General features: G+C 35.1%; 1 protein-coding gene across 2 annotated transcripts in view; it reads left to right on the top strand.

The window, feature by feature from the left end:
- LOC139114587 (ecotropic viral integration site 5 protein homolog) overlaps nucleotides 1–20,974 on the top strand; it is a 49,572-nt gene that overhangs the window by 13,788 nt on the left and 14,810 nt on the right. For both annotated transcript variants that reach the window (XM_070676400.1, XM_070676401.1), the window contains exons 3-7: nucleotides 6,744–6,951; nucleotides 12,740–12,964; nucleotides 16,441–16,515; nucleotides 19,199–19,324; nucleotides 20,117–20,260. In XM_070676400.1, coding sequence (XP_070532501.1) covers nucleotides 6,744–6,951; nucleotides 12,740–12,964; nucleotides 16,441–16,515; nucleotides 19,199–19,324; nucleotides 20,117–20,260 — 778 coding nt within the window. The remainder of the gene's footprint in view (nucleotides 1–6,743; nucleotides 6,952–12,739; nucleotides 12,965–16,440; nucleotides 16,516–19,198; nucleotides 19,325–20,116; nucleotides 20,261–20,974) is intronic.

The raw sequence follows: 20,974 nt of genomic DNA, 5'->3' as shown, positions 1-20,974 counted from the left end.
CATGTTTTGACAGTGCATTCATTCAGCCATGCCAGGGATATATAAATAGATATGAAATTAAACGCATCATTGCTATGGCAACATGCCGTAGTTATATGTATGCAAGATGTTGCTTGCACAGTCACTATGTCATCTTTGTAACATGGTGATAATAAAAAACGTGAAGAATGCATATTAGATGAATAGTCAAATGACCAGATGACATCTTGACAGAAAAAAGAAATCGGTGATGTGTGTGTCACCATGGCAACAATCAAAAGTGGTGCATTTGCATTTATAAATGTATTGTACCAGTATATGAGAAAATTTCTACCCTGGTAATGATCTCATTTAGTGTGCTAATAATTATTGGTAGGCAGATCCATGTTGGTTTGATGACGGAATCTGCCCAGCATGTCGTGGTACAGATGTACAGACAGTACAGAGTCAGACAGTGTGGTGTATTAGATTTCTTGTAGTCTGTCTGGAGTGATTGCATCTCTGAATTCCATTCAAGTGTGAAAGAGGTTTTATACATACTCCAGAGACAGAGCGAGGGATTTTAACATGCTAGACAGCAAATCTAATTTGGGTTTGGTTTGTGATTGTGAGGCAGAATAACGGAAGTGAAGTCAGTTATGTAGGTCGGATTTTGTGAAACTTGCTGAAAGACTAATTGACTTACAGTATACAAACTGTACAACTCCTATTACCCATAGTGATGAAATAATTTTGAAGGAAGAGATGAAATAGGTTTTGCATGTACCGGCAATGTATGCCTTTGAGCTAGGGGTTGCTTTCACAAACTGCAAATGTCACAGTTACTATGCGACTCTGATGTCTCTTCTGTGAATTTTGTTTGATTTTTAGAGGATATTTCATGGCAGAAAAAAACACCAAATACCAAACACCAAACATGGTGACTTTATCCTTAAAGTTACCATAAAAGTTACCATGCATGTGTTTATGTACTTTCCTCTCACTAAAGATACCGGTACTTCAAATTTTTCATCAGTTCTAGATGTTTACATATTCATATGTATGAAATATTGTATGATTATAATACCGTAAATAAAAATTGTGTCATCCAGCATGTCATCTGCATGAATCTTGTACCAAAGATATCTGACTCACATGTATCATTAGTATTTCATCTACCACTAGCTTTGCTAGAATGTAGGATTCTAGATAGAAATCAAGATGTCTGCACCATTGAGTCTGTACCATGTAGCTATCATTGTTAAACTATATATGTATGCTTTCTTCTCATTTTAATAAGATCCCATAGTTTAACCTGTTCACCCTAATTCCCTTTATACTGGTCTATAAACACCATTTAAATGATAGGATTGGGCCAAATCATAGTGATAAGAGGGTGAACATGTGTCACAGTTCAATCCTCCTTTTCCAGAGGGGCATTCCACCATGGCCAGGTTGAACTTTAATAGTTGAAAGTATATGCAATCTTCAGTAACCTTTCAATCCAAATCATCTCTCACAGATTCCTTTTGATTTGATTTGATTTGATTTGCATCTTCAGTAACCTTTCAATCCAAATCATCTCTCACAGATTTCTTTTGATTTGATTTGATTTGATTTGATTAGATTTGATTTGATTTGATTTGATATGTCATCATTTCATTGTCCATCAATATTCTGAGCACTGATCTTCAGCAAAATTCAATCTGGTAAAATGAAAACAAGGATCAAAAAAACATGATTGCCCAAAACCAAGTTTACACGATAGGACCAGGGTTGATGAACGTTACATCATACGTACGTTATATGTCTGTTTTTACCTGACAGGCTATCCATGTTTTGCAGCAAATGACTTGTCACTTGATGACAGTTTCCTTGAGCAACGGTGCCACCCCTACTTAATGTCAATTTATACTATAAACCCACCCACACCTTTAATACCTCACAATGGTCAAATCCCATATTTTTCAATCTTTTGGCTTTACCTGTATTGTAGAACACTACAATTGAAAAGGTATTAGCTCGTTATGAATACTCTGTGTGCCGTTCATTTCCTGTTATTGTGTGCGGTCTCTTGTACATGACAAGTGATTAAGATAGCCACTACAGTTTTTTTCTGACAGATTACATGTAAACCCAATTGTGCAATCATTGTCAGCATATTTTGATCTTCAAATCCAAGCTTGCATTGTGTCGCTATTACCAGTATATTGGATGCTAAATATTCTTGGTAACCATGGTTACATCTGGTGCATCATGTTACCTGTAAAACCCTGTTACCAAGGAAACCAAGCAAATTGTTGAAATCCCAGTCAAGAATGTGACATTTCGATTTTCAAAATAAAAGTACATTGATTTAAAGGAGCAGTTTTAGCTTTATCTCTTGTGCAGTTTGTAATTTCTACCTGGATTCTCTATAGTTTACATTATCTTTTACCCCAATCCTTAATTTACTGCGGTATATCTGTCCAACTGTCATAGCAGGGAGTCCTTTTACCCATTGAAAAAATAGAATTAATGATAAATATATCTATAACACTTCCATTATCTATTATCAAATAATCATATATCCATGCAATGATATTGTAGATAAATCAATTTTATAACCACTTTTTAATGTTCATTTACAGATGATATATGAATTGAAATGAAGGGGCTTGTGAAAAACATCAAGCTGTTTGTTAAAGTCATTTATCATATTTTCTAATAATCATTTATCATCAAAAATTGTCTTTCTGTGTCTGTAGCTTGCAAAAAAACATTATTTTGCATTGCTGTAAATTTTCCACATTTTGAGTCATGGACAGTTTTATTAGACTTTTCCATGAAAGCTGACTTTCCATAAATGGAAGAATCAAGGCAAATTTACTCAAAAATCTTTGGAGAAATGGAACAGGGAAATTTGTGAGCATTTCCAGTGGATATGCGATCTGTTGAAGTGTCTGCAGTGGGAGGTACACTTTATCAGTAAACAACAGAGTTGACCTTGCTGTAAGGTCATGTGTAAATTCTATTTTTAGTTACCTTTCAACCTTGGTGGTGGGATGTTTGGAGATAGCTTTTACTGTTTGTGTAATCTTCAACTAAACAAATAATATCAATGAGCAGATAGCTCCAGGATTTCGCTCTCTTGAAATATCACTGCTTTAAACTATCAACCAGGATTAGTTTTGGTCCCATTGTTTGATGATATATGCATTTCCTTGTCTGTTTGGATCATGGACAAATATGATGTACATTTCACAAGGCCGTTTGTTTCTTTGTCTGTAGGTTTGGGGCTAAAAATACATGATGTGTTTGCACGTCAAGACAGGGTTATATTCTTTATACAGAATGTCAGTTTATTCTCTCTCTGGATATTTCTTGATATAAAGTTTCTCAACTTACTATACTTTATCCTTAAATTATAATGGAATATCCAAACCATGCTTTGATTAAAATCCATCATACCAAGTAAAAAGGGTCCAGCTCATTGTATTGTGCCCAATCCATGCCAAAGTTACCAATTTCTATTTTGCTGTTCCAAAATCCATTTTACTTATCAACATTTCTCTTGAATTTGTATTCCGCATTTCCACATTCCATTTCACAATTCTGTTCTGCATTCCATTTTTCAATTCAACATTTTACTTTATTTTTCTAAATTCTATTCAATAATTCAACATTACAAATTTCTATGTTGCTGTTCTTCATTCCATTTTACAATGCAACTTCAAAATTTTTATTTCACAGATCAAAATTCTATTTTTACAGCTCAACATAATGAATTTTCGTTCAGTTTCAAAATAGAAATTTGTAATGCTTAATTCTGAAAAACAGCAGTGTAGAAGTTTGACATGGATAGGACACCGTACTCATTTTTTACAGCAAGATTTGTACCAGTCATGCATGAACCATGGCATTTGCAATGTTGTAGGGATTTGTCTAAGCTAAACAGCTGAAATCTTGCTTACAATTTGCCTGTCTTTCAAGGAGAATACATTACCCTGTCAGAAGTGCATATATTGAATAATACAAAGACAAAATGTGAAGAATACTGCATGTACATCTAAGCCAAATTGCTGAACAATAATTTGTCATTATTAGACAATTTGCTGCCAGTGAAAGAGAAACATTCTGACTTAACCCTTTTAGTGCCAAAGTCAATTTTTGCTGCCTTTATAAAATATTCTCCAGTCAATTTTTTCAGATTTTTGCCAAAATTTGATAAGAAACTGTAGCCAATGAAATATGATGGCCATTTTGTCCAAATTTATCAAAAACATTAGCTAAAAATTCATAAAAAATCATAAAAAATTGTAAAATAGTGCACTAAAGTTTTGGTTGGAAGAATTACAGCAAAATGAAATGGTATTTGTATTTACGTGTTTCAGAGATGAATTTTGAGTGCTTGAAGTGCCTATATTCTCATTGATGATCATATTAAACATTGACGTAAGAGTTGGAAATAAAAGTGCGCTGTGAAGATATGACGCCCTGGGGTGCACATCAGTTATGTTGTCCAATGCCGTAGGATGTCTGAAAGTGAGATGAGAAGTCAAGATTTAGACAAGAGCCAAAAAATAATCAACATAGTCATTAGCATGTACAGCAAGACACCAAGATATTGAGATGGATTCATTCCATTACGGAGCAGTGTTCTCCATGTACTTTTACAAGCACCATCAAGCAGATACGTGTCTGTGACTCCAATAATTACTTTCAAGTGAAAAAATAACACAGAGTAGAAATGCATGAGCAATTGCTTCTCATTTCCTCTTCCCTGCTCAATGTTACTCAGGCAGTGCTAGACTAAGGTTGTGAACAAAGATTTCTGTCAGGAAAATTGCTGAGTGTGTTCGGTCAATCTCATGGAAAAATCACTGCGCACTTTTAGAGGAACCGGAAATGTCATTTCCAGTCTTCCCAGCTGACCCTTTCTCCATCAGACCACTCTTAGGGATACGGATCCCATGTCTACTTGTATGGATTAAACCGGTGTAATTTCCTGCTGGAGGGTAGAGAGGTTTCCAGAAATCTGTTGATCTCTGTACTCAAAAAACATCAGTTAACCTTAGCGGTTCGTACGGAAATAAAAATGCTATAAATGATGATAAGGAATAGAAATCAAAATAACAACAGAAATGTCGCAACAAGTAAAATAACAACAATAATAACAACAACAATTGTAGCAATCAGTATAACAATAAAAACAACAAGAATAATAATAATAGTAATTAACAATAAAACTTGCTGCCTATGATGTACATTTTTTAATTTTAAATTTGTAGAAATGCAAATTTCAAAAGAATCATTTTTGTAATTTCAAGGGAACATCAATGAATGCAGCCTTCCTTGCATGATACACAGTATAGATATTGATGAACCAATCTAGTGGTATCCTTGTTAGTTGTGTGGCCTTAATTGGCTGTATAGTTCCTCGGAAAGTTAATTCATTATACATGTACTGCAGTGGGAATGTTTTCATAAGCAGCCTTGACTTGTTGTGAAGGCAAACTGTGAATAGCCGAAGGTGATCTCATCTTGCTTGTCAGTTTTATTTTGATATCATTGCCATGCTGGTAGCTGCAAACAGAATGTTACCATGGCAACATCCCTGTCAGGTCATCGCATTTGAAAAAGAGGCAGTGACAAAGTCAGTTATTTTCATGTCATCTTTGTTGGAAATCTAATGTTTACTGAACTGCTTTTAAATAGTGCTAGTATCTTAAAAGCAAGCTTGGTTGATGTTTATGTGAGTTTATCTGGATAATTTATCTAGAAATACATGCAACTTTTGATTGCCCTGTACAGATCACGATACCATTACAGAGTTAATTTCAATGAAGACAGAATTTCATCGCAGTGACGTTCAGGGAAGATCTCTAGATTTGAATGTATTTGTGCACCAGTAAAACTGGTGCAGATACGTATCTCACAGCCCAAAGAATTTAATGTAGCATGCCCTCTGAGTAGCAAATGTTGCAACATGTACAGGTAGTGAATTATTGATGTTTTGATGCCTCCTCATTGCAAATGTAATCTTGAATATTGCAGCAGGTCGAAAACAGCATGCTCAAAGCAGCGAAAACTTTGAAATATTGTGCAGTATGCTAAAAGACAGGGAAAATTTCAGTTCCATGAGTACAGGCCAACATCCAACACATTTCAACCTAAATATTATTTTCATTTGAAAAATGAAAAATCCTTCTTTATTTTGGATGTCAAATAATCTAATCATAATGTTTGATGCATGCATTGGTGTATGGAAATGTTAATTTGCAATTATGCTGGTGAAAATGTTTGCAAAGTGAAAAAGACAGTAATCTCTTGAAAAAAATTATAATATGATCCATGCAGATGAATCCTGTTTACCAGTGACTCATTTTCTGTACTTTTTGTCAAAAGTATTGTGTTATTAAAAGGCATCTCATCTTTTTCTTTACTCATTATTACATGTCTTTTTCCCTAAAAAAACTTTTTTGATAGGGATGGTATTTTGTTTGTACGCAGAACAGGTTTCCAGGGCTGTTTGAGAATTTAATGTTTTTAGTGTAATAATTGGATATGAAAGTGTTCGAGACTTGATTATGGCATATTATTTGGGCTTGGCAACTTTTTTTTCTTCTGACTATTTACATGTAAAGCAGAAATTGAACCATAAAGTGGACACCATAGTGGTTGGACAGAATTGTGGCTGGGTAACAATGTAAAAATTAATGTTATGCCATCTTTCAGTTTTCAGATCTACCTGAGCAGGCATCATTCTCTACTCTGATGTACATGATATACCCATTTTCACACAGGTTGCTAGAACAAGATGCCAAGTCAATGAAGTCGCTATCAGCATCAGAGTCATCCAGAAGAGGATCAGATTCTAGTTTGAAATCCACAGGGTCCATCGCCAGTCACCTTAGCAACAATTGTGAATTAGCTGAAGATTCCTGGGTGGTATGGGGAAGAATTGTCAACGATTGGGAGGATGTTTGTAAAAAGAAATCCAAGTTTGTCAAGGTAAAGTATCCCCCTCCCCTCATCCTGATCACCCCCTCCACATAGAGTGGTTTGATCCTCCAATTCTTATTAGGCCAAAGTAATTAAATTCTTTGTTTTGCGTCCACTCTAAATGGGAAAAGGTACGCGTCTAAGCGGCAGAAAAAACACACACAAGAAAATTAACACAATGTAATTTGATTGCAGCAAATAAAAAATTGTAACAAAATTTTAGTTCAGAAAAGCTAAGCGGTCATGTCCTAAATTTCCTATTCAAATACACTGTGTGTGTTTTTCATGGAAACCTTAAAAACCTACGCGGGCGGGGACGCAAAACAAAGAATTTAATTACTTTGGCCTTACCTGTTTTGTTAGTAGGAGCAGATGATTGTTCCATTGGGAAAAGGAAGGGAAAGCTTGAACTACTGCATAGCATGGTTGAGTTTCTTGATCCCTGCACTCACATCACGCAGTGGTGGTCAGGCCATATTTTTGAGAAACAAAGGGGTTAAACCAAATAAAAGGTTTGTTGAAAAGGGCTTAGCTGTGTGAGGGTATTCCAGCATAACAAGGGGATGGTAATCCCACAAGAGATTTGCCTGTCAACAAATGGATTCATTGAATGAAAATGTCTTTGGAAAACAGTTACTGCAAAGGCCAGAACCAAAAAACTATCAAGATAGACAATAGGTCTGAATGGTATCCCAGAGCAGTAAATAGTTGTATTTAATCCCTTGAACACTCACCAGTATGGGGTAAAAGTGTATTAATTACCACGGTTTAAATCCCAGGAGGATTTTTTGCCATTTTGTATTCCCAGCTTGTGATTGCATTGCTTTGTCTTAGTTGAAAACAATGATGTAAGACAGTGATGGAGGTGTACAGTTTGTTCTGTCTGTGATGAGTGTTGGAGCCATCACTTTGTGAGGATTGTATGCAATGAAAATCTTTATATAGCTTGTAACTGTAAGTGTTTGCCAGTCCAAGCATATCAAAATACTGAATTGCTTGATAAAGGAAATTACAAATACCACCATGGGATGACCCAAAGTTACATTTGGAAGGAAATAATGAATTTGGCCAAATTAACATCAAGTTCAAGTCTCATGGACAAGCAAACTTTAACTTTTTCACTCAGTTTCCCTTCGTAAAGGTCTGACTTTGCAAAAAAATTGATAGGATTGTAAACAAATTTTGAGGACATGGGGTTGAAAGAGTTAAAGTGTTGTTAAGAATTTACAGACCTTGACCATTTGTTGATATCAATTGATTAAAACCAAGAAACATACGGTACAGTGTAGCCTCCAGCTTGTTTAATCCAGTAAATCATACCTCTGTCCACTTGCAACAAAATGAATATCACATTGTTGAACTCTTGCTCCGACTATCAAAGTTACACTGCAGGTAACCATTCATGATCAGGGGTCAAAGGTCAAAAGATGGGTTAAAAGGTGGGTTTTGCACAGGCTGATGATAGTTTGCTTTATGTGCCTTCTTTCCTCAAGAATAAGGGGAAAAAGCACAAGTGTGTCGTTAGATTAATGTGGTTGTCCTAATATTATCATTGAATGTATCTATGATATGACCCATACTCTTTCATCAATGTTGCTGTGTGTGTAATCCAATCATTGTGTGCAACTCTTCCTTGACAATTTTGCTAATGATTGGTTGAACGCTAGAAAGATATCGATACGGTTCAAGTACAGGAGACAAAGGTGTTGTTTTATTGCATTTATTTTCATGTTGAGATAAAAGAAACACTTTCTCTAAATCATATATGTGATGGGATGTGACGATTGTCAAATATAACCTACAGTACATGTTTGTTGTACCCTAGCTGTGCTTAGGTTTGCTCATTTTTAGCTATCCCTGGTAGATGCTATCAATTGTGCTGTCTTTCCGTCTATCTGTTTCTTCTATGCAGGGCTCAGGCTATTTTATAACCCAATCGGTGTTCTTTTAGCATGCAGCAAGATGCTGACCAATGACACATTAAAATTATAACGCAGTTAGGAAACATTGGTAAATGATTTAGGAACCCTTGTGATATTTTTGTAGTCCCCTCACCTAATCGTATTGATACACCTAGGGGTAACCCGGTAAAATGACTTAGGAACCCCGGTAATATCTACCCGCTCACTGCCCTGAACAAGAACACTGTAAAATTGATGTCCAGTGCAAGTTTTTCACTGAAATATGTCTTCAGATGTATTAATTTTTGTATTGACCCTATGATTGATGAAATTTTTTTGTATTGATCCTGTGATTGATTGGAATTTTGACCTACATGTAGTGCATCTGTTATGAAAGGGCAAGTGTGGAAATAATGGACACGGATGTATGTGATGGATGTTTCATGATTTTAACGGATGAACAACTGCAGGGATCACAGCAGCTGTTGATATAATCCCGGCATACAGTATTCCCACCCCTGCTGTAGTTGAATAGTTTTGTGATGAAAAATAGACAGTTTTGGCATGAAAGATGACAATCAACAAAAAGATTACTCAACATATTAAATGTTTACAAACATATACAATGTATATTTGTGCACATTTGGAAAAAGTGTTTTGAAAAATGGACGATGTAGACATGGAAAATGACAATTGCAAATGAAAGATGGCCTAACATGACTTTTTACAAATATACCAAAAATGTAAATTTGAACTTAAGATGAGCTTTCCCCTCTTTCCAAATAATTCATAACTAAGTGCTGTAAAAAATTCCACACAATTTGTTGAACAAAACAGCAATTTGTCTCATCATGGAAAACTGTGTAATTTAGTGACATTAGAATGCCCTGAATATGTTTTTGAAATGGAAGCTACTTGAATTTTTATGGTGTCTGTTGTTTCAAATAATCCTCTTTATGAGTATACATGTATATATACAGGTAGTTGTCAAGTGTGTTATGTACATAGATTTTACAATTCTCTACATTCAAGGATATACCTACAAGGTCATATGTAAGTGGGAAAATATTGACTATATTGACTCTCTTTGCTTATTCCTCTGAAATCAATTCTCTACAGGGAGAAAATATTGGTTTTAAGGACAATCAATAAACAACTGTGAACCCTAAAGCTCAGAGTTTGTGAAATAATCAATACAGGCCAATAATAATGATATTGTAACGATAGACTTTAGTATAGCAATGGTCGTAGTTTGTGAACTGGTTCGTCAAATTCAGCAATTTGTGTACATTGTGCAGGTAGTTGATGAGATATTTTTACATTAAGAAGATCATTACTCAAAGTTCTTTTTATCACGGATCTCTTGGGAAAAGTATATGAATATATTGCACGCTAAATATTCAAGCAATAAACCACATCCAGGGATGACGTACCACAAGATTTTGACCAGTTCATGACATATGTGTACGAGCGATAGCGAGTGCACATATATGGAGTGAATTGGTCAATATCAACTGCTATTGAGGTGGTTTATTGCTTATATATATATATATATATATATATATATATATATATATTAGCAATATGTCTTTATTAGTCCCCACGGACACCGTCCGGGGGACTTATAGGTTTGGTCATGTCCGTGCGTCCGTGCGTCCGTGCGTGCGTCCGTCCGTCCGTCCGTTCACGCAGATATCTCTGAGATGCCCGGAGCGATTTCATTCAAACTTGATACAAGGATTACTTCATATGGCATACAGATGCACGTCAATTTGTTTTGTGATACGATCCAATATGGCCGCCAGGCGGCCATTTTATTACGATTTTTTCATGTACAGAGCCATAACTCAGGCATGTTCCAACCGATTGTATTCAAAGTTGGTACAAGGACATTGACCAATGTCATACAGATGCACGTCAATTTGTTTTGTGATACGATCCAATATGGCCGCCAGGCGGCCATTTTATTACGATTTTTTCATGTACAGAGCCATTACTCAGGCATGTTTCAACCGATTTTATTCAGAGTTGGTACAAGGACATTGACCAATGTCATAGATATGCACATCAATTTGTTTTGTGATACGATCCAATATGGCCGCCAGGCGGCCATTTTATTACGATTTTTTCATGTACAGAGCCATTACTCAGGCATGTTTTGACTGATTTATTCAGAGTTGGTACAAGGACATTGACCAATGTCATAGATATGCATGTCAATTTGTTTTGTGATACGATCCAATATGGCCGCCAGGCGGCCATTTTATTACGATTTTTTCATGTACAGAGCCATAACTCAGGCACGTTTCAACCGATTTTATTCAAAGTTGGTACAAGCTTATTGACAAATGTCATAGCTGTGCACGGCAATTTGTTTTGTGATACGATCCAAAATGGCTGCTGTGCGGCCATTTTATTACGATTTTTCATGTACAGAGCCATAACTCGGGCATATCTCAACCGATTTATTCAAAGTTGGTACAAGGACATTGACCTATGTCATACATATGCACGTCAATCTGTTTTGTGATAGGATCCAATATGGCCGCCAGGCGGCCATTTTATTACGATTTTTTCGTGTACAGAGCCATTTCTCAGGCATATCCCCATGTTTCGACCAATTTTATTCAAAGTTGGTACAAGGACATCGACCAATGTCATAGCTATGCACATCAATTTGTTTTGTGATGCGATCAAATATGGCCACTGTGTGACCATTTTGTTACAATTTTTTTCATGTCCTGAACCATAACTCAGACATGTATCAAGCGAATTCATTCAAAAGTATTTGTATCACAGACCTAATGAAGAGGACTCTATCCTCTTTGAGGACCTGTAATCAAAGTACCGATTAACAAGTGGGGACTGTGTCATCAATGATGACTTGTTTTATTCTTCATCAAGACATACACCAAAAATATATATATATATATATTAAATATATATGGTGTATGTCTTGATGAAGAATAAAATAGACATATTGCTAATATATATTTGCTAATATATATATATATATATATATATATATATATATATATATATATATATATATATATATATATATATATATATATAGATATATAGATATATAGATATATAAAACTTGATTGTTTCTATACTGCAATATTTGAGACAGGCAAAAGTGACTCACATTGGATTTGAACTCATGTTTACTGGATTCAGTTCATGTTCTCTATCAGCTGCATTAATGGATAAGTATAAGAAGCCATAAATAAAGATTGTGGAGTATGGATTCAATGGTTTTGACCTAATCCTATCACTACCAGCAGACTTGGTACACCCCTACTGATTTCAATAGCAAGAAGTAGCAAGAATTCTGTAATATACAGTTGTGTTAATTCTGATTTTTACATTAATTCAACTTTCTGGCAGCATTGTAGGAATGTATTGTATTAGTATTTTCAGTAGTTTTTTTTTCTTTTATAAAATTTATTTCTCGCTGTAATGCCTACATTTTAATGTTATTCTTGGTATGGGCCGATGGCCTGAAATAAAGGTAATAATAATAATAGGATGGGTGAATCCACATTCAGGGTAATGAGGTTCAAGGGTTAACCAGTGGCATCGCTTGCAGATTGATGCAGATTTAGAATATGCAAATTTAGGGATGTCAGTATTAATTAAGTCCAAAGGACATCAGTCATTTTGCTGCACTGATAAATTTGGCAAATCAGTCAAAAAGATCAAAGATTAGAAAACACAACTACTGGTATAATGAACAGGAAAATAATTTCCCAATTTCATTGATTTCACCAAAAAGGGTGTTTAATTTATTCTTCATCAAGACATGGACCTCAGTTGTAGAAGGCAACACTTCAATATCTGTAAGTTATCTTTGTTAAATTGAATATTATTATTCATATCATTGTTTGTAGGATTTGGTAAGACGGGGTATCCCTCATCATTTCCGTGGCATTGTCTGGCAACTGCTGTGCAATGCACACAACTCACCTACCAAGGAACAGTATGTAGACTATATCAAGATGACTTCACCCTGTGAAAAAGCCATCCGAAGAGACATAGCCAGGACTTACCCAGAACATGAATTCTTCAAGGAGAAAGATGGCCCTGGACAAGAGGTTTTATTCAATGTCATGAAGGTAGGGCTTTTCTGCACTTTTGAACCAGCTAATATCGACTTGTATCACCTTTGGAACTAATTCTGGAGAATAGGATATTGTAGTAATGCTGGTATAATCAGCAAATTTTAAGCTTACCTACTTTTCTTTTTTATGCAAATTAACTTGTTTTTATGGGTAATTTGTAATATTGCAACTTTCAGCTGTAGGGCACTTAACACTTTTGGTAAATTTGAACAATTAATAGATTCTATTCTCCCAAATTAGTTCCAATCTTGTTTTGTAGCAATTTTACTGTGATTTCTGAATTGCATATTTCACATAATTCAGCTTTATACACATAAGTATACATGTAGATGTCACTGCAGCATATTAGCAAATGTATCACGCTTTCCTATCATGATCCTTCAAACTTTTTGTCAGTTTCACATATTTTGTATGATATTGGTATGCGTGTTGAACCTCAGTGCTTATCAAAATATTGTAGTTTTCCATATAAAGCTGTGCATGACGTAGTGCACTTTATTATCTCTTGACCTCTCACCCCATTGTCCTGATAACTTCAAATGCCATACAAAATTATTAGATGTACAAACTGTACGTGTAATTTGATTTAGTCATTATAACACTGCCTCCAGACCACTCCCATATGATGTCATAGATTTTGTAATCCAGGTGTGGTAACCATGTGCTTTCAACTCTAGGTGTAACCTTAAATGAGTGAATGTCAATGGATAAATAATCTTGAACGAAAGTTGTTCAGGGTGTTTCTACCGAACTCAATATTACATCTATACTGGGTGTTTCTGCCAATTTATTTTTAATAGATTTTAGCAAACAATTCATCTACTCTGCTTTGTCATGGATTCTTTACTGGTCTTTCAAAATCACATTTCCCATACACACAGTCTGCATGAGTCACCATGAATTTAATCAAAAAGGCGGGGTTTGCATATAGGGAGTTCTTTCCAGCAAAACACAACATGTTGAGAAATATGGTCAAATATTAGTAGCTACTTTTAAACCTACAATGACTCCCAGAAACTCATATCATGTGTTGGACACTTGAAGTCTTTGGATCAAAGTTTAAACCTTTATGCTGTAGGACATTCTATTGAAGGAGGACAGATAGACTAATGAGCTAGCTGCAATGATCACCTTGGGCTTTTATTTGTATGCAATTCTGGATGAATTATTCAGTCACTTTAATGAAGTACATACTTCGTCTCTCTCTTGAATCTGATCACACCGTTCATCTGAAGAAAATTAAACCTTCGTCTAAGGGCAGTGAAGAGCTTTGGGGTCAATGCATATTTAACCTGTTGACCCCTGTTTTCCTGACTGCACTCATCATTGATCATGATAGATTTGGGATAAACCATTGTGCCAAAAGGGTTAAATGTATTGAAACAGACCCATATTCTCATTTTCAGTGCCTTGTCAGCATTTGTGCAACTCAAAGGTTGCTGAATATCAGTGTCCAATTTTCATTAGGGATGCAAGATATACCGGTAATACCGGTATATTGAACAGCTCTGTTGATGGATCTGAGATGAAATGTCATATTCTGATATGATCTGTTATATTGTATCTTCTATATTGTATCTTCTGTACTGCATTGTGGATTAAATTTACAGTTTAGTGGTACACAAATCAGAGGGAAAATTTTGCTGTAATGAAAAATACTGGAACCTCATTCAGCAATATTCTGATTTAAAATTGTCAATACCTAACACCCAGAAGACAGGTTATTTTTATAAGAAGTATTTTCCTATTTTTCTTGAGGTGCGCCTTAACCTGTTCACCCCCAATTCCCTGTAAACAGGTCCACTACCACCATTGATAACAATGGGATCGGGTCAAACCACGGTGGTGAAAGGGTTAAAAGTTTTAAATTGTATTTCAACTGTTTTATTTCACACAAAAAAAATTTTACGTCTTGTGTAGAGTTATGTTATTTTCTCAGTGGTTGCAAGTCACAAAGTCGTGAGGAAAATACCTTTTATCTCTGTAATGGAATGTTAATTATCTTTTGGTAATTATCTTTTTCTTTTTCCAGGAGTTGACTGGAACAAATGTTTTTACATTGTTGCTGTTTCAAAAGCCTTCTTAACTTTACACGTCAGAAATGATATCTATGACGTATTTATTTCTATAAACAGGTGTTCTGTAAAGTATATGCACTATGCAGGCTGCAGTACAATTCAGAAATTTAGACTACAAAAGAAATCTTACTATGCACCCATGTTTGGTACACCTACACACCCACAACATAGCCACATACCTGTAGAAAGGAAGGTTCAAAAAAAAAAGCTTGTCAATTTTTTCCTGTCCCTTTTGTAGCCGTCCTTATCAAAGAATGGTTCTACCACCACTCTTTTATAGGAAGAGGATTTACAATATTTGTATATCACATCAGTGTATATTCATTCATTCATTCATTCATTCATTCGTTTCATTGTACATTCATTAACTTTCTCAGTCATACATTAATACGTTCACTCATATATACAGTCATTCATTCATATATGCATGTATCAGAAACTAAAGTGCATTAACCTTTTTACTCACCCATATCTGTCTGGCCATATGATCATAAAGTTCATTGCCCTTTTGGAAAAGATTATCTGTCAGTTGACTATTAAATGTTAGATTAATTCCATTGATTTATTTGTGTAGTAATCATACGTATTGGCACAGCAATGGAAAATTAGATTATAATGGGGCTACTCATTGCAGTAAATCAACATGGCCAAAAAGAAAGTTGGTTTGTTGGAAACACATTGTGTATTCCATAGATACGGATGAATGCAATGAAACCTTACACCCACTCAGATCAGTTGTAGTGCAGTATCTATCACAACAACAATGCCATTTGACACGAATGAGTGCCTATACTTCCATAAAAGTGGACAGATCAACAAGTGTGACAGAAATATCATTGGTGTTATGTTTTGTATTAAAATGCAGTTCATTTGCAGGTCCTTGAATGTTCATATGGAACTTATATCAACTTGTTACAAAATAAATTCCACTCCTCAAACACAACAGACTACATTATTCGCCCCTATTGGCATTTATTTGAATTCACTTCGACAGTAGCAGATATTTTGAAATCTTATCATTATGTGTACATGCAATGTGAATCTCCATGTAGAGATACACATACAAACTTATCTATTGGTGTACACAGTACATTTACATACTGCTGTTGTACGTCCATGCTTACACACAGAAAAGGGAAGCCTGATCAGATGTGATACGTGTGATAAATAATTAGCCAAGTCTTCCTCATGGAAATAATCTGAGTGACCCTAAGGGTATCTTTCATGACAAAACAACTAAAACGATATAGAAACAGACCTCCCTAAGATGATTTGAATCATAACATAGCAAAAGGGTAGACCCACTCTACTCCAGTCTTGCCCTAGGTGCTAAACATCCATGCAGTATTCTACATATGACTAAAATCTGTATTTTTCTCTGATATATTACAGGCCTACTCACTACATGACAGGGAAGTTGGATACTGCCAGGGTTGTGGTTTTATTGTTGGATTGCTTCTTATGCAAGTAAGTGCAGTTTTATTTTGTTTCTTATGACCAATATTTGCAATAGAAAATCATGGACTACATAATTGCCATTTGTTCAGGATAGCCAAATATGTGATAAGTTTGCAATTCAGCATTGATGCTTTTAAGAATATTTTGTGTAAGATGGAAGATGAAAAGTGGAAAAATATTATTTTGTAGAAGGAAAGCTAAAATATTTTTATACAGAGAAAAAATAATCACACTTGTTTTAACTGTGTATTCTGTAAAATGATTACAATTATTGCAATTTCTGAACTTTTAAGTCTGAGTCAATAGGAATTTCTGAAAATTTCCTTGCGTCAGACCTGTACCTATTTATGTACTGGTGATCCGTGAAATTTTCTCGAGTAAAATTGAATTCCATGGAGTCAGTGGCACGTCAAATTGTCTTAGAAGATACACTGAAGTACAACCGAGTGAAAATAGTAAATTCAATGGCACAGGTCTCTCTGAGAATTGTTCAGCAACAGGGTGATTTTCACTCAATAAATATTTCAGTAGAAATCCAGAGGAAATCAGTGTATAAAGTCAGCAATGTCCTCATCTTCCTCAGGAGAGCTGTGGATTTCATTCCATCTGAGTGGCCATTTAAAGTGGTTTATGCCATTCCCAGTGGCATTCTCTGACCTGCCTGTATATCTGTATATACTGGATAATCTATGAACTTTTTTATTGACAGTGTGATTTCAGAAAACAATTAACTGCTAGTTCAATCTTGTTAGCATTCTGTCGGTTAAATTATAATGTCACTGTTAATTATTAGGTTTATATTATTCATTCAGAGGAGTACGTATGGTATAAATGGAAAATGAATCTGGTAGGTTTCAGATGTAGGGAATAGCAAATACTGAGATGTGGTTTGATTAAATTCCTTCAAAGACGGCTGAATACAAGTAACAATTTATATCATACACATGTAGTTTAGTCGTGTCTACGTTACAACATTAACAATTTTTCTGAAATTTCAATGAGATACGTTGAAATTAGAGATTACACAAGAATAATGGAAATATGTTTTTTTTTCCAAACAATGAAATATGTTTTTTTTTCCAACCAATGATAGTGTGGGAAGCCATACAAATCACACATCAAGGCTGCAATCATGACCTGATATAATAAATGAAGACAGGTGTTAAAAGAGATTTATGCAAATATTTAGTCAATGTTATACTGCGGCTGATAGTGCCCATGCTATGATATTTTTAGTAACGAGTCTACCTTTACGTTCAACATTTTCATGAATAATAAAATAAAATCTGAATCATAATCAAGTTGAATTTTACTCTTTAGAAATTTGTAGATCTGATAAAATGTGAAAATCAGTTTCACTTTTCTTAAAATTGAATGCAAATAATCTGCTTCATGAATTGATAATTTTATTCAGAAAAATTAGTCATTCAGAAAAATTAGAAAGATATAGATCTCCAAATATATGCTCAAAGTGATGTATCTCAAGAGGATTATCACACAGGTCTGTCAGAAGACCATCAAAGATCTAATAGTTGAAGCTACTCCAGGAAGCTACTGTACATAACCTTCCAATCCCCCTCCCCACCTGTGTTATTTACATTCAAAAATTTTTTCCCTTCATTTACTGTCCAGATATATTCAAGCTAGATGTCTGTCTGATAATGTATGTGCACCAAATATTCCTAAAAATTTATTCTGAGCCTGACTGGTAACAGTGTTGTCCTGTTACCTGTAAACTCATATCTGGAAAATAAACATAGCAGTAAGAAAAAGCGCAGTAACTACTAAAATAATAATGATAATTGTAGCCAAAATAAATAGGAATCCCAAACTATTTCACAACAGTTTTGTAAATTCAAGCTGCTCCTGTTGTCATTACATTTGATGTACTTTGCATTATTTATGTTGTGTTTGAAAATGCAGTTTCTCATTCTGTACCCAAAATCATGTCAAAGTGCATAAATGTTCAATTTGTCAATACAGATTGTATGTGTGAAATGTCCAATATAACTGTTGATAACTGAATTTTAGTCCAGGATAGAATTCACTTGTTGACAATAACACAGTCCACTTTTACACAGTGTGTGGTGATGGCTATTACTAAGTAAAGCTAGCTCTCACTTGTGTTTCAACCTCCGTATTGTAGGGAGGGAATATGAAAATGTGATGGACCAAAAATGATGAGAATATTATCAGCAGTAACAGCTATTAACCCCTTAATAGGTATGAAAGGTCATTTTGAATGAATCCAAATGTCAAAGTAGCATGATTACACTAACAAGAGTACAGCTATCAAGAGGGTTTTAGCCAGTAATGGAACCAAGAAATGACCTCATCATTATTATTGCCAGTGACCTTTTGGTGTCTGGGTTTCATCAGCTGCCATCAGTGGAATTAAAAATTGAGTTGGGAGGGGCACAAGATCTGCCTTGTTGAACTTTTTGAACTAAAATGTCAACGAGGTTACAGTAACAGAAATCATAAGACAGCTGACTTGATGATCAAAACTAGTGCTGTGATTGGTTGACAGTGTGACTGGTATCAATATTTCGTTTTGTGAAATTATAATTTCTCTACTTTTCCGCTGTTCAATCCTTTCATTTCATCTTCATGACCATGTTTTTGTGAGGTTGTCAATTCTTAAGATTGTCTAGAATTAAATTATTCCTTTGCTCTGTTGTTTGATTTTCAGATGCCTGAAGAAGAAGCGTTTTGTGTGCTAGTGAAACTTATGCAAGATTACCGTTTGCGTGAATTATTTAAACCCAGTATGGCTGAGTTAGGACTATGTATGTTTCAGTTAGAAAACCTTATACAGGTAAGCTGTCTTCTAGTCTCAATCATGTATCTGCTGTTTGTGAAGACATATCATATTGTACCTGCAGGGCAAGGATGGAGGATTAGAAAAATATTCAGATGTATGGCTCCAGGGATTTTATGCTTTTGGAAAATCGTGGAATTTTAAACTTTTCCAGGAAAGCCCTGGAAAAAGAATATTGATCAATTTAGTTTTAAAAAACTGACATATACAGTGTACACAGAGTGGATGTTGTGTGGACAATTCCTGTACACTTGGGACACAAAAACTCTTTTGAAAATGGTTGTCTACAACCAAATGCAAAATAATAATGTAAAACTGTTAAAACTCCATTAGTTTCCTTTGATTTCAGTATTGTACTGCATTCATACATTGCATATACCTGGTACAAAAATAGATATTTTTCATACAATACATAATCAGTTCAAACTGTAACTCATAAACGCCCGCTGGTTTTTTACTCAAAGTTGTACAATTTACATCTTTTCTTTGTCAATGAAGAAATTATCTTCTACTGTAGTAATTGATGTATATGTCATGGGTTACTTTCAAACCAACAAAGCTAAAATTTTGTCTTTGACAATACTACAAGAAATGCCAAAAAGAAAATATTCTATTCTTTTTCACAACCTCAGAACATCTGCCATCAAAGTAGTGGCATTTTCAGTCTTTCACTTTGTTTAGTTTGAAGGGAAGGAAGATTTTAGGTCTGTTTCCATTTTGTGTAATATTCTGTGGCTTTTACAGGAAACTTTATGTTTATTTTGATGTTTTATGTTTTTTCCTTTACAGGAGAACCTGCCAGATTTATATATTCATTTTCAAACACAGAGTTTTTATACGTCAATGTATGCATCGTCATGGTTCCTCACGTTGTTTACAACATCCTTTTCATTGTCGCTAGCTTGTAGAATTATGGATATTTTTATTTCCGAGGTGAGTATTTTTGGACACCGTGGTGCGAAGCACCAAAGGTGTCCTATGTCGCCACAATGTCTGTGTGTGTGTCCGTCTGTCCGTCCGTCCGTCCGTCCGTCTGTCCGTCCGTCTGTCCGTCTGTCCGTCCGTCCGTAGACAGATTTTGTTCCACTCATAACTTAAGAACCCTTAGGTCCAATGTCATGCAATTTGGTATTTGGTATTATCATGATGAGACTTAGATCTGATTAGATTTTGGTGGGTGTGGCTTATTAATTAATTGCTCATTTGCATATTTTATGACTTTTTTCGTTCACGCAGATATCTCAGAGACGCCTGGAGCGATTTCGTTCAAACTTGGTAAAAGGATAGTACTCTACCTCATACAGATGCACGTTGATTTGTTTCACAATGCGATCAAATTTGGCCGTGTTAGAGGACTTTTTAGTTTTCACCTCCATAGACTCCCATGTATAAGGCAGTCCATAGACTCCCATGTTTAAGGCAGTCCATAGACTCCCATGTATAAGGCAGTCCATAGACTCCCATGTATAAGGAAGTCCATAGACTCCCATGTATAAGGCAGTCCATAGACTCCCATGTATAAGGCAGTCCATAGAATCCCATGTATAAGGCAGTCCATAGACTCCCATGTATAAGGCCAAGAAAAATAAAAATTTAGTTTCTCATCGTATTCATATTGCAAAAAGGATGCAGTGACACAGTTTTTAG

Source organism: Ptychodera flava, chromosome 16 (assembly GCF_041260155.1).
Source record: "Ptychodera flava strain L36383 chromosome 16, AS_Pfla_20210202, whole genome shotgun sequence".
Classification (NCBI taxonomy): domain Eukaryota; kingdom Metazoa; phylum Hemichordata; class Enteropneusta; family Ptychoderidae; genus Ptychodera; species Ptychodera flava.
The sequence above is the reverse complement of the archived record's forward strand: the minus strand, read 5'-3'. Positions and strand labels throughout refer to the sequence as shown.